The sequence below is a fragment of the Amphibalanus amphitrite genome, unplaced genomic scaffold (genome assembly GCF_019059575.1).
Source record: "Amphibalanus amphitrite isolate SeventyFive unplaced genomic scaffold, NRLGWU_Aamphi_draft 000093F_arrow, whole genome shotgun sequence".
In the NCBI taxonomy this organism is placed as follows: domain Eukaryota; kingdom Metazoa; phylum Arthropoda; class Thecostraca; order Balanomorpha; family Balanidae; genus Amphibalanus; species Amphibalanus amphitrite.
Window position 1 is genome coordinate 1,033,454 of NW_024881589.1, and position 12,860 is coordinate 1,046,313.

The 12,860-nt window shown below is 51.8% G+C and overlaps 1 protein-coding gene across 2 annotated transcripts; it reads left to right on the forward strand.

The window, feature by feature from the left end:
• The first annotated feature begins 4 nt into the window (after positions 1–4).
• Positions 5–11,959, forward strand: LOC122380223 (ATP synthase subunit beta, mitochondrial). 2 transcript variants are annotated; one of them, XM_043363208.1, is made up of 8 exons: positions 76–237; positions 3,091–3,276; positions 3,873–4,007; positions 4,463–4,624; positions 10,209–10,393; positions 10,779–11,412; positions 11,643–11,815; positions 11,881–11,959. In XM_043363208.1, the coding sequence occupies exons 1-7, from the start codon at positions 147–149 to the stop codon at positions 11,804–11,806; spliced, it is 1,557 nt and encodes a 518-aa protein (XP_043219143.1). In that variant the 5' UTR covers positions 76–146; the 3' UTR covers positions 11,807–11,815; positions 11,881–11,959. The 2 variants fall into 2 exon arrangements, with proteins under 2 accessions (XP_043219144.1, XP_043219143.1); XM_043363209.1 differs by having other exon boundaries at positions 5–237; positions 11,643–11,959.
• The last annotated feature ends 901 nt before the right edge of the window (positions 11,960–12,860 follow it).

A 12,860-nucleotide genomic window follows, 5' to 3' on the forward strand; every position in this document is an offset into this window, starting at 1 on the left:
TTTCACTCACCAGGAAATCATGAGCCAGCTGGATGCTTTTTCTCTTTTTCGGGGAGCCTCAGGTCCGGCCGGCGCCATCGTGAAGCGGTCTCACTCGGCCGCGTTACTTTCCGTGGTGGTCTCCCTGCGGCCGGTCATCCTTCAAAATGTTGGGTCGGGTCTGCAACTCGGCCATCAGGGCGGCCAAGCCCGCCTCGGCCATCCAGAAGCAGGTCCTGCCTGCTCTGTACCACTCTGGTGAGTTTTATTTGCGTGTAATTGACTTTTTTCGACTTGTTTGCTGGCGTCTGTTCCTGCCCGCCGGCCCACGCCGCCGCCGGTGTATTCATCAGTGATTTCTCCACAATGTATGGGTTTTTGGTTCATTTGAAATGGTGATGCAGCTTCTATTGTATTCATTGTCTTATGTTGCTACTTGCTGGCGTGATAGTCATTCTGCAGTTGACATGGCTCAATTTTTATGCTCAGTTCTAAGCCCTTAGACTTGCATACTATTAAAACTGGTAGTGCTGGAATTTTAGTAATTTAATGCCATTGACCTGTGGTAAATAAATGTACTTTTATGAGGTTAAATATGAGCTTTTGTTGAGAACAGAAACTCTGCGTAATCATTGGCTTTTGGTGTGCTTCGTGTTCCGATTGTTTTCATTAGGTACCCACTGACAAGTCAGAGCCCTGTTCAAGTGCTCTGCGGCCGCCGCGGCTCCCGCGGCCGGGAGGCGGAGCCTAATTTCGGTTAGGTTGAACACCCTCGCGGCTGCGGCCGCTGCGGCCGGCGACGAGAATGGCACGGTTGTTTTGAAAGGAGATGCTGATCAAAATTTTGTGTGTAATGGCTTTATAATGGCTTTATTACTTCAATTACTACCTTTTTGAAGCAAGTATTCCTTAACAACATGATAAAATCAACCGAAACAAAGAGCGAAATCCACAATGTTTTGTCTCACGCGCGCAGTTTATGTCGAAGTTTCCCTGCGGTCGCTCCCGAGCGACCGCGGGAGCCGCAGGAAGAGCTACGCATTACCCAGAATGCTGCTCTCGCCTGATTGGCCGCCAGCTAAGCTCCGCCTTTTTGACCGCGGGAGCCGCGGCGGCCGCAGACACTTGAACAGGGCCCAGGCCCAGCCAAGTAATTTATATTAAGTGTACTAGATGATTGTCTTTACATGACATATAATAAGATACTTTTTAAGCATTTAAAAAAAAAACTTTATTTGTATTATGCTTCCTATTTTAGTGTTTTAGATATATTGAGATAGGTATTTAATGCTAATATTCATTGATAGGTTGCCTATGATTCACTTCTCAAAATAGATCCTGAACCCTTGCCCCTAGTTATTTGATAAGCTCCATCATGGTACCTGTTAACAGTGATACCAAGAAAAAATTAAACATCATGCTGATGAAAAATATAGTTCCTACCTCAACCTGTTTTTTCTCTGTCCTTCTTGGAACACTTAATGTAATAGAAAGAAGAAGCAAGGAAAATTGAATCATGACAAGAGGCTATTAGCTTTGCAGCAGTTACATTCTTATGCATTTTGAGTACCTACCTACCTAATTAAAATTCAGTGAATGCATTAGTTAGTTTTCTCTCTGCATTTTGAGATTTTATGTTCATGAGCATATTGGTCTGAAATCAAGCCATTTCAGCTCTAGCAATATTTCAGTCTATGTTAGAGAAATGCTGCCTGATTGGATTTCAGCCCACTGTAGATAATCTCATCAGACCAGGCCTAAGGAGATAAGAGTTGGTGGTAAGTTGTGGAAATATGCATCTCACTTTAATTACTGTTCTTGCTGCTGAGATGAGATAGGATGAGCTAAGCTAGGATCTCATGATGCTCATTTCTTATATTTAGACATAACTGGGAATTTATGTCTAAGGAAATGCCAGTTTTCTAACAGTGTTAGGTTATAGATGCTAGGTACCTTTCCAGGAATTATATGAAGAGGAATGCTAGGAATCATTGTTACCTACCTACTATTGTTGATTTGTATCTCTAATACCTACTTGTTTTTACAATGCCTCACATGGGATTCATCTTATACATTTTAACAAGTTACTCACCCTCAATTATATCAGCATGTAGTGTCTATGATAATGTGATCCATCTATGATTGCAGATTTTTTTTTGCCCAGCCTGCCTAGTCATTTCTGTTCATTTAGCTCATTTGTATTGCTCATGTATGTTGCACCAGTTCCTGACTGGTTGCCAGAGTTCCTGTATTTATTTGGTTGTTCCAACTCCACCCAACTCTCCCATTTTGCATGCAACTGTTTAAACTGTGCCACCCCCCACCAGCGTCCCCCAGTCCCCACACCCTCAGCCACAAGGGCTCCTAGCACCCCTCAGTTTAGTCGCAAGGGAAGACCCCAACTTCATCAGCCTCCCTCATTTGCTAGGGATGAAGCTGTAGTTTACACTCAGCTGTCAGGATGAGCTTCCTAGCTCTTTCCCTTGGTCACCAGGGCCTAAAGTTTGACCCCTCCCCTCAGCTGCCAAAGCAAACCCTCTAACTCCCCTCAGCCAATTAGGCAGGCCCCTGGCTCCTCAGCTGCCAGGGGGGTCCCTAGTTCCCCTTCAGTCACCAGGGCAGACCCATAACTCCCCTCGCTGCCAGGGCAAATCCCCTAACTCCCCCAGCCCACCCCCAGTCACTAGGGCCAATGCTCTAACTCCTCCTCAGGTGCCAGGTTGAGCCACCAAGTTTGCTCCCTCAGTCACCAAGGCAGACCCCTTATTCTCCTCAGCTGCCAGGGTGGGACAGCTCCCTCTTGTCCTACCCTGCCAGCGGGGAAGGTCCTCCAACTCCCTCCCTTTATCACCAGGAAAGACCCCCCAACTCCCTCCCCCTTTACCGCCAAGGAAGACACCCTAACCTCAGCTCCCTCATCACCATGCCACTAAAGCAGCTCCCCCACCCTTTCTATCCCTAATCGGATTCTTTACATATCTTGAAACACCATCTCCTCCATTAACATTGCACACCCTAGCGCCATCCTCTGCTCTGTTACCAAGACAGATCGCCTAGCTCCCCCATCAGCCACCAGCACAGACCCTTCACTCCCTCCCCTCACGCCACCAGGTCGCACCGACAATGCTCCGGCGGCCGCCGCGCCCGCCGCCGCCGCCAGCTCGACCGGCCAGATCACGGCCGTCATTGGTGCCGTGGTGGATGTGCAGTTCGACGGCGAGCTGCCGCCCATCCTCAACGCCCTGGAGGTGAAGAACCGCGAGCCGCGCCTCATCCTCGAGGTGGCACAGCATCTCGGTAAGGGCACGGGGCGCGGAGTCTTGTCTGTGAGGTGTCAGATCTACAGGCTGACTGACTTTGGAAATGACTGCTTTGAGTAGGCTAGTTTTAGGTGATGGCTGCTGGGAAAGTTTGAGCTGATGATTTCTATCTAAGTTTTAGGTCTCAATGTGGTGTATCACCAAGCTGGTGTAACATCGAAGCTTCAATACAGATCTTAGATAGCTATTGGATATACGCATGGACATTTTAATGTTTATCTGCTGCCTCCAAGCTTACCACAGGCCGTTGTCATTTAGATGGTCTGTATAGAAAGTGAGGCTATATCAATGCTAAACTCAGTCTCTGCTGACGTTTACCGTGATGTCTGCAGTTCCCGTGGATGCGACAATGTGGATGCGACATCCCGTGGATGCGACATCCCGTGGATGCGACAATGTGCAGCTTGATTTTCATTCGCTTTTAATTTGTGAATATCTTTCTGTAAGGTTAAACTGATAGTAACTCACCCTGTTGATCTGTTAATAGTTTTTCTCCCATAAGCACAAGTATCCCCGTTGTTTTTGCATCTTCGTGTCCCCCTTCCGCTGACTGTCGCCGGTGCCGCACCCCAGGTGAGAACACGGTGCGCACCATCGCCATGGACGGCACAGAGGGTCTGGTGCGTGGCCAGAAGGTTACCGACACCAACTCGCCCATCAAGATCCCCGTCGGCCCCGAGACGCTCGGCCGCATCATCAACGTCATCGGTACGGAACGGGATCAGCTGGAGGCGGGACTGGGAGATCAGGGGTGGTGGAACTGGACATAAGATGGAATAGATGAGTAGAGGCTTGTGTAGTATGCTGGGCTATCAGGTTTGTGTTTAAGAATTGTCGAAGGAACTGAAGCCCTGCTGTCCCTATGCATTTTTTATGATAAAGATAAACTGTATTTTGTAACTGTAAGATAAGATAATAAACTGTAAAGATAAACGGTAAACTGTATTTTATATAGGTAGTTTTCTGTTATACATGACTTCACGTTTGGGTTTCTTGAGCAAAGCTTGGTATAGCTGAGCTGGTTCCATATACGATAACACACTTTACCTCTTCGAACTGGAATCTGATATGTTCGGGCCATACCTAAGTCATTCTCCTCTGACCTGACCGTGACCTGACCGTGACCGTGACCGTGACCGTGACCGTGACCGTGACCTGGGCAGGTGAGCCAATCGACGAGCGGGGCCCGGTGCCGACGGACAAGCGGGCCGCCATCCACGCCGAGGCGCCCGACTTTGTCGACATGAGCGTCTCGCAGGAGATCCTCGTCACCGGCATCAAGGTGGTCGACCTGCTGGCCCCCTACGCCAAGGGAGGCAAGATCGGTACGTGGACGCACGCGTCTGGTGGCGAGTGAAGAGTTTTTGTAGGATGTGATCAGGCATCTCGCTCGTTGCTTCTTGGGGTTGGATGCTTGTATGTAAGTTGGATGCTCAGTCGGCAATTATTTTCGTAGCTATTTTCCAAGTAGCCCTTCTCAGTGCTCTTAAATCTTTTCAAACGTGAGTTATTGATGCCTAGACTGTGAAATGTAGATCGAAGCCGCGGAATGTCAACGATGTGCTATTTCTGAGCTGTCTGGGCTCGTCTGACAGCAGTGCTGAAGTCACGGTCTTCCGAGACATAGCACTGCTGCTTCACGAAAACTTCGGCTTATATTGCCTCCAAGCTTACCACAGACTGTTGTGATTTAGATGGTCTGTACAGAAAGTGAGGCTATAACAATGCTAAACTCAGTCTCTGCTGGCGTTTACCGTGATGTCCGCAGTTCCCGTGGATGCGACAATGGTGCAGCTTGGCAATGCTGTTACCGCTCTGCCGTACAAAGGAAATAGAGCGCAAGTGCATTTTTTGCCATTTCCAGATTTTTTCACTGTCATATGAGTCGGAACGGTGTCCACCTATGTTTTGAACGGCGTGGTCCTATATCTAACGATAGGACCAAAATATTTATTTTTTAAATTTTCCAAAAAGCACAAGTGCGAAACCAGTCAATGCTGCAAGGCAAAAAGAACGTAAGTACCGTGAAGTCTATTAAAAAAGCGCAAATCCAGTCTCCTGGCATTTAATTCAAAAGATAAAAAGCGTAAGTGCACACATGCGGTTTTTTGCCGTTGAGAATCCGGTTTGAAATGCGATGAAGTAAAGCGCGCTTGTACGTACTTGCGCTTTTTTTCCGTGGGGTTACCGTTTATAAAGACAACTTGCGGTTTATTTAAGGGGATCTTCGGAAAGGAAGTGCCAAATACAAGCGCGTGCGCCGCGGCGCCGGCGGCAACTTTAAAGGCGGCGTGATTTAATTTTGTAGTGAGGCGGCTTCAAAAAGACTGTGCGTGTGCGTAGATAACTACCTAACGTGAGGATAAAAAAGTGTCCGGAGTGTCTGTAGATAGTCATGGTATAGTTAATTTTCTGTTCCGAAGAGAAAATGGTGCGTAAGCGGAAGACAATCGACAATTTGGACTGCCGAACGGTACGAGGGCGCCTTCATGTTCGTGTACAGTGGGACGACACAAGCCAAGGCGACAGCCATTACGTGCCTGTCAGTACATTAAAATGTGACTCTACGCCACTTGTACCGGGAGCCCAAGTGCAAATGCGACACAGTAAGGGGAGACTGTGGAAAGGAAGGCTCGCTTGCAGCGCGCGATACATGGCCGCCTCTTCTTTGGTGTCAGGTAAGTGCAAACAGCCATTGCTAGATTTTCCCCCAATGTTACCTGTAGGCTGTAACGACTTGATTGTTTGATAATACCAGTCAAGCAAGAAGCTGTCCCTGCTATTATAATGCCCATTTTGAGACAGACTGAACAGCGATACGCGTCACGAGTACAAAAGACGTTTCTAATGTAATCTACAATCACCTCCCCCTCGAGAATCAAAAGCGTGGTGGCACTACTGTCTACAGTCTAAGACTACTTGAAAAAATCAATGTTTAATAGCATTTAAAATTATAGAACTTCTTCACACAGCTATACTGGCTCAAATATGATTGCCTGGTGCCTACAGCATATCACAAATTTTATTTTCCCCTTTCCTATTTCGTAATGAAATTCTATAATACATTACAGTGCATTGGAATAGAGGGTTCGACGGAATAACATCGTTTCGATATGTGTTCTATTTTACCGCAGTAAATCATTACCCAGATGCACATCATTGACACCCCTTTGTCCCGATTCCTTTCTCACCCACTAGTTGCGACGGATGAGACCACACTCTCGGAAACGGATGCCGGTAATGTCGCCGGCGGCGGCACTCATTCGGCGCCGGCTCCAGCCTCGACTTCGGTGGAGGGGACGGAGGACCGGGCCGGCTCAGGACCGCCGCTGGACCTCCGGCCCCCGCCGGCTCCAGCCTCGACTTCGGTGGAGGGGACGGAGGACCGGGCCGGCTCAGGACCGCCGCTGGACCTCCAGGGCCCGCCGGGTCCAGCCCTGGCTTCGATGGAGGGGACGGAGGACCGGGCCGGCTCAGGACCGCCGCTGGACCTCCGGCCCCCGCCGGCTCCAGCCTCGACTTCGGTGGAGGGGACGGAGGACCGGGCCGGCTCAGGACCGCCGCTGGACCTCCGGCCCCCGCCGGCTCCAGCCTTGACTTCAGTGGAGGGAACGGAGGACCGGGCCGGCTCAGGGCCGCCGCTGGACCTCCAGGGCCCGCCGGGTCCAGCCTTGGCTTCTATGGAGGGGACGGAGGACCGGGCCGGCTCAGGACCGCCGCTGGACCTCCGGCCCCCGCCGGCTCCAGCCTCGACTTCGGTGGAGGGGACGGAGGACCGGGCCGGCTCAGGACCGCCGCTGGACCTCCGGCCCCCGCCGGCTCCAGCCTCGACTTCGGTGGAGGGGACGGAGGACCGGGCCGGCTCAGGACCGCCGCTGGACCTCCGGCCCCCGCCGGCTCCTAGAACTAGATTATAGCTTCGGCAGTATTCCTTTGATGTCGATTTCCAACGGCAGTCTAAGCAATCTCGAGGAAATCGACGCCGATAATCTGACGTTTCCTGTCGAGGGGGACTTGTCATCAGACATCAGACGGGCCATCTTGCTGGGCGAGCAGTGCGATGCTGCCGATGCTACTCTGCTCGGTCTAGACACAGCAAGCCGTCCTGGCGACAGCGATGTACAGCAGCCAGAGACAGAGCCGTCTCCAGCTTTGACTGACACTGAGGAACGGCGCTCGACTGACCAAAGGTCTGCGTCGAAACATTCCTTAAGACCGGTGCCAGTGACATGCGGCGCTAGTAAGTGTCGGCAGAAGTGCACCGAAAAGATATCGAACACTCAGCGACAAAAAATAAACGCCCGGGTGAACCGCATGTCGTGGGAAACGCGTCGCCAGTGGTACCGGTGCTACGTTAAGAAGAAGGAGGTGAACAGCAAGCGGAACTTCAAGGGCCTGGGGCATGCCAAACACCGGACACTCGTCTGGACGCTGCCGGATGACAACGATCAGCCGGTGACAGTGTGCAAGCCTTACTTCCTTGCAACTGTCGGCTTGAAAGCCAATAACGACCAAGCCGTAAGGAACTCACTGGACAGCGATGACAAAGACGGACGGGGAAGCGGTGTGCCAGCAAACAAGATTGATGCGAGTGTCATTCAAAATCACTTACAGGAATACCGGCCTTGCAAACACCACTACCGCTACAGTCATGCTCCCCACCGGTTGTATCTCCCGGCAGACATCACAGCTACGGCCATGCACCGAGACTTTGTGGAAAAGAACGGGCCAATCAGCTTTGAAAGGTACCGAAAAGAAATTAAACGGATGAACATAAGCTTTACAAAGCTTGGAAATGAAGAGTGCGAGACTTGCGAGCGACAGTTACAGCATGGAAGAGCAGCACACGGAGCCGCAGAACGAGACGGTTTTGTCAACGTCGACGGATGTGACGAGTGTCATGAGCACAGCGAGCACCTGCTGAGAGCAAGCCAGGCCAGATCCGAGTACAGAAGAGAGGCCGACAGAAACTGGTCAGAAGATGAGATCGTCTGCAGTGCAGATATGATGAAGGTGACCTTGATCCCAATCCTTCCACACAAGACCGTTTTCTTCACACCCCGCCTCGTAGTGTTTAATGAGACATTTGCGACACTGAAAGACAAGGGGACAAAGCGATCGATGAAGTCACTTGCGGTGCTCTGGCACGAGGCCACGGCAGGGAGAGATGGCGACGAAGTGGCGGCAGCATTCTGGCGTTTCCTGTCTGAACATCGAGACAAAAAAGAGATCACCATTTTCACCGACAACTGCCTAGCCCAAAACAAGTCATGGATTCTGGCGTCGGTGCTGATGAATTTCGTGCACCAGCCTACCAACGCTGTCCAGAAGGTGACCCTGAAATATCTGGAGAAAGGGCACACCTCGATGAGTGCGGACGCCTCGCACCAGCTGGTGCAAAGAAGGCTGGGGAAATGTAAAGTGTCCGACTTTCACGACTTTCGACAGGTGGTGGAGGAGACGGGAATAAAGACGCACACGATGTCCCACGAGGATTTCTTCGAGTTCCAGTCTGGAGTCTGACAAAAGAAACTGGCCCTGCTAGGAAAGGAGGGTCTCCGTCCGTACCTAAAGGACGTGAGGTGCCTGCAAGTCCGCAGGCACAGTGAGGACATCTTCTTGAAGAAGTCACACCTTGAGCGGCAGTGGAAGGCTTTCAGCCTCATGAAAGCCACGTTCGACCCCACGTGTGAGCCAGTGCGTCGCATCAGACCGCGTGGCATCAACAAGACGAAGATCGACACCATCGTAAACAACCTGCTTCCACTGATGCCGGGGCACAAGCACGGCTTCTGGCTAGAGCTGCAGAGCCGTGGCAGCGCTGGCGTACGGGACCTCACTGGCTGAGAGACCCTCTCATACCGAAGGTTCGCGACGAGGGTCTTCGGAAGAGATGGCATATGCTAGGGAGCACGTTGGCGATGAGGCAGGTCAAATGCAGTGATGAAATAGCCGACCTCCCCTTGGTGACTTGTGATTATCACATGATGGCTTTTATTAAGCCTTATCGTTTCGCGTACTCTTGCTTCGTACTTGACCTTGGGCAATAGACGTCCATATGATTTGTGAATGACTTCTTTGTTTTATGGCCGTGAACAGAAGAGGCGATTATCATAATCTATCTTACTGAACACCAAAATAAGATTTGCAACCAAGAAGGCAGACAAACCTTCTAGGTAGACCTTGTAAAATGGTACCGTAAAATGATTGAAATGACTGATCATTTTAACTACCTAGTCAGGTAGGTAAATGTGTCAACTGACAACATCATTTAAGGAAGGGGGAGAACAACACAAAGGTGACCAGCACTAATCAACTAGTCGTAAAGACACACATTGAAGTTTCTGTATCACATGCGTCCCTCATGCTGTAATTAGAAGGAAAGCCAATCAGATAAAGTATACATCAAAACCAAATCAAAATGGCATTCCTTTCATCTTTATTTGCGGTCATTGATAGTTGATAATAGACGCGCTTTTCCCACGTAAATAAAGCGCAAGTCGTGTACTTGCGGTTTTTGCTTCGCGCACTTGCGTACTTGCGCTTTATTTATTCGCCATCATTGTACTTGCGTTTCTTTTGCGTTGCATTGCCGATGTATTTCACGTCAAAAGTAAACGGAAGAAAACCTTTTACGATTTCTTAGGAAATGCAATGCACAGTTCATCTGGAAAAGTACACAGTGCATTTGGCCTAATAGTAAGGAGCATGATGATATAAATTTCGAGACCGTAACTTGACCTAGTGACATTCTATGGCAGCAAACAGGAAAATCGCTCCCCTGAAAAACATATGATTTGCACTTGCGCTTTATTTCCTTTGTACGGCAGCCGGCTGATGGCGACTCAAATGTTCCATCATTTCTGACTGTTGTATCCATCTGACACTTGGGTTCGCCCGCGCCCACAGGCCTGTTCGGCGGTGCCGGTGTCGGCAAGACCGTACTGATCATGGAGCTGATCAACAACGTGGCCAAGGCGCATGGCGGCTACTCCGTGTTCGCCGGCGTCGGCGAGCGTACCCGTGAGGGTAACGATCTGTACCACGAGATGATCGAGGGCGGCGTCATCAGCCTCACCGACAAGACCTCCAAGGTAGGCGCGGCCCGCGCGGCAGAGAGACAGCCGGAGCGCCCCCGAGCTTACCACAGGCCGCCTGTTCTGTGGGTGGACTGTACAGAAAGTGGGGCCAGAGCAGAGCTAAACTCAGTCTTTGTCGATGTTGATTGTGATATCGGCGATTCCCGTTGATGCGACAGTTTGTTGGATTTTAAAGCCGTGTTGATGCGGCTGAATGCATGAAGAGATATTGGATAAAGTAGGCAGTGCAATAGAACTTCAGATGGGGTCTATCTATAACCGTGCTATCATAGTTCGTGCTATCATGTCAATCTGTTATCTTGTGCTTGACTGTTTTCAACCTGATCCAGCTGTGCCTAGATGGCGCTATTGACCGCCTGTCTCCCGCCTCTGTCGACAGGTGGCGCTGGTGTACGGCCAGATGAACGAGCCGCCGGGCGCTCGTGCCCGTGTCGCCCTGACCGGCCTCACCGTGGCCGAGTACTTCCGCGACCAGGAGGGACAGGACGTGCTGCTCTTCATCGACAACATCTTCCGCTTCACACAGGCCGGCTCGGAGGTGTCGGCCCTGCTGGGCCGCATCCCATCCGCCGTCGGCTACCAGCCCACCCTGGCCACCGACATGGGCAGCATGCAGGAGCGCATCACTACCACCAAGAAGGGCTCCATCACCTCCGTACAGGCCATCTACGTGCCGGCCGACGATCTGACGGACCCGGCGCCGGCCACCACGTTCGCCCATCTGGACGCCACCACCGTGCTGTCGCGCGCCATCGCCGAGCTGGGTATCTACCCGGCCGTCGACCCGCTCGACTCAATCTCGCGTATCATGGACCCGAACGTGATCGGCGAGCGCCACTACAGCGTGGCCCGTGGCGTGCAGAAGATCCTGCAGGACCACAAGTCGCTGCAGGACATCATCGCCATCCTGGGTATGGACGAACTCAGTGAGGAGGATAAGCTGATCGTGTCGCGCGCGCGCAAGATCCAGCGCTTCCTGTCGCAGCCCTTCCAGGTTGCCGAGGTGTTCACTGGTGAGTGGATGTGGAGGGATTGACTGGAGTAGGGCCAGATTTTGGGGTGGGATGCGTAGCTTTTGGCAGGGAGTTGTTATTGCCTTGTTTGTTTTCTTCATCCGGAATTGCTGTGATTATTTACGATTAGCTTAATCTCTGGAGAAGAGGCGGTAACCCAACACATTTCTATAAATCTGCTTTGTGTTAGGACCAAGTTTTTGACGCTCGCCCCGGTTCCTTTCGTCCAGGTTTCGCCGGCAAGTTCGTCTCTCTGGAGCAGACGATCGACGGCTTCTCGCAGATCCTGGCCGGCAAGTACGACCACCTTCCAGAGGCCGCCTTCTACATGGTCGGCCACATCGAGGAGGTGGTCGAAAAGGCCGAGATGCTGGCCGAGCAGGCCGGCGCTTAGAGTGACTGTGCGCGGTGAGCCTGGGCGCGGCGGGGCGCGCGCGGCCGTCACCCGCAGCCCGCCCGCCGCCGGCCGCGCCGCGCCGAACCACGTGTAGTAGCGACACTGAGCGGAGACCAGGCGCCCAAATACATACGCCCACGTCTCCGTGAAGCAGCTGTTTGGTGTTGGGAACAGCGGAGGGGAGGGGGCGCCGGCTCAAACCGGGGTGGGACGTGTGATGTGCCAGAGATTGGGATGGATTCCGGGTGCGATCATTGTAGGTGAACTATAGTAGGCGCGATGCGCTCAACTGTTGTGAACGAATGATGTCCATTGATCGAATCGAGAGCTGCTCATGAAATGTATTACGGACATAAAATCACCAAACAACTCGCCTTTGGACGTTCTGAAGTAAGCGGTGGGCTCTTTACAATAACGTGCTACAAAGTTACGAATTATCAGTAAGCCCCCACCCCACCCCCGTAAATCGGAGTAAATCAGGCGAGGGTTCCTCCGGAACCAGAAATGCACATAGCACAGTGCCAACAACCGGTGCTATGTTGGCGCCGCCGCCAGGCCCTAGTGAATAGTGGCTCTGGCTCGTAGCACCAGCAGACGCGACTGCTCCGCGTCGCAGTCTAGCCGCCTTAGGAGCCAACAGGGGGCTGTGCTGGTCCCTGGGGCGTCAGTCTGCTGAAGAACCGCTGCTGTTTGTGATATTGTAGGCGAATAGTCTCGCCTTGGCAGGCCAGGATTGCGGGCGGACGGCAGCCAACAGAGGCTGTTCCCTGATGGCAGGGTGTGCGGCAGGCCTCAAAGTCGGAGCACGGCTGGGTGGGCGGGGTGTGTCGCTATTGGGGAACGGCCCGGGCGTGCCCATACCAGTTTTTCGCCCGTGACCAGTGCCATCTTTAGTAGGGTGACGACCGATTGTTCGGGTGATTGGAAGGGAAAGTGGAACTGGAAATGGAGCACAAAAGCTACTGAGGAAGGAAGCGAATGCAGACGCTATTCCAAGAATGGCAACAATACGTTCTGTTTGAGAGTTCTCGTGGGGTTGTGTATTCCCATG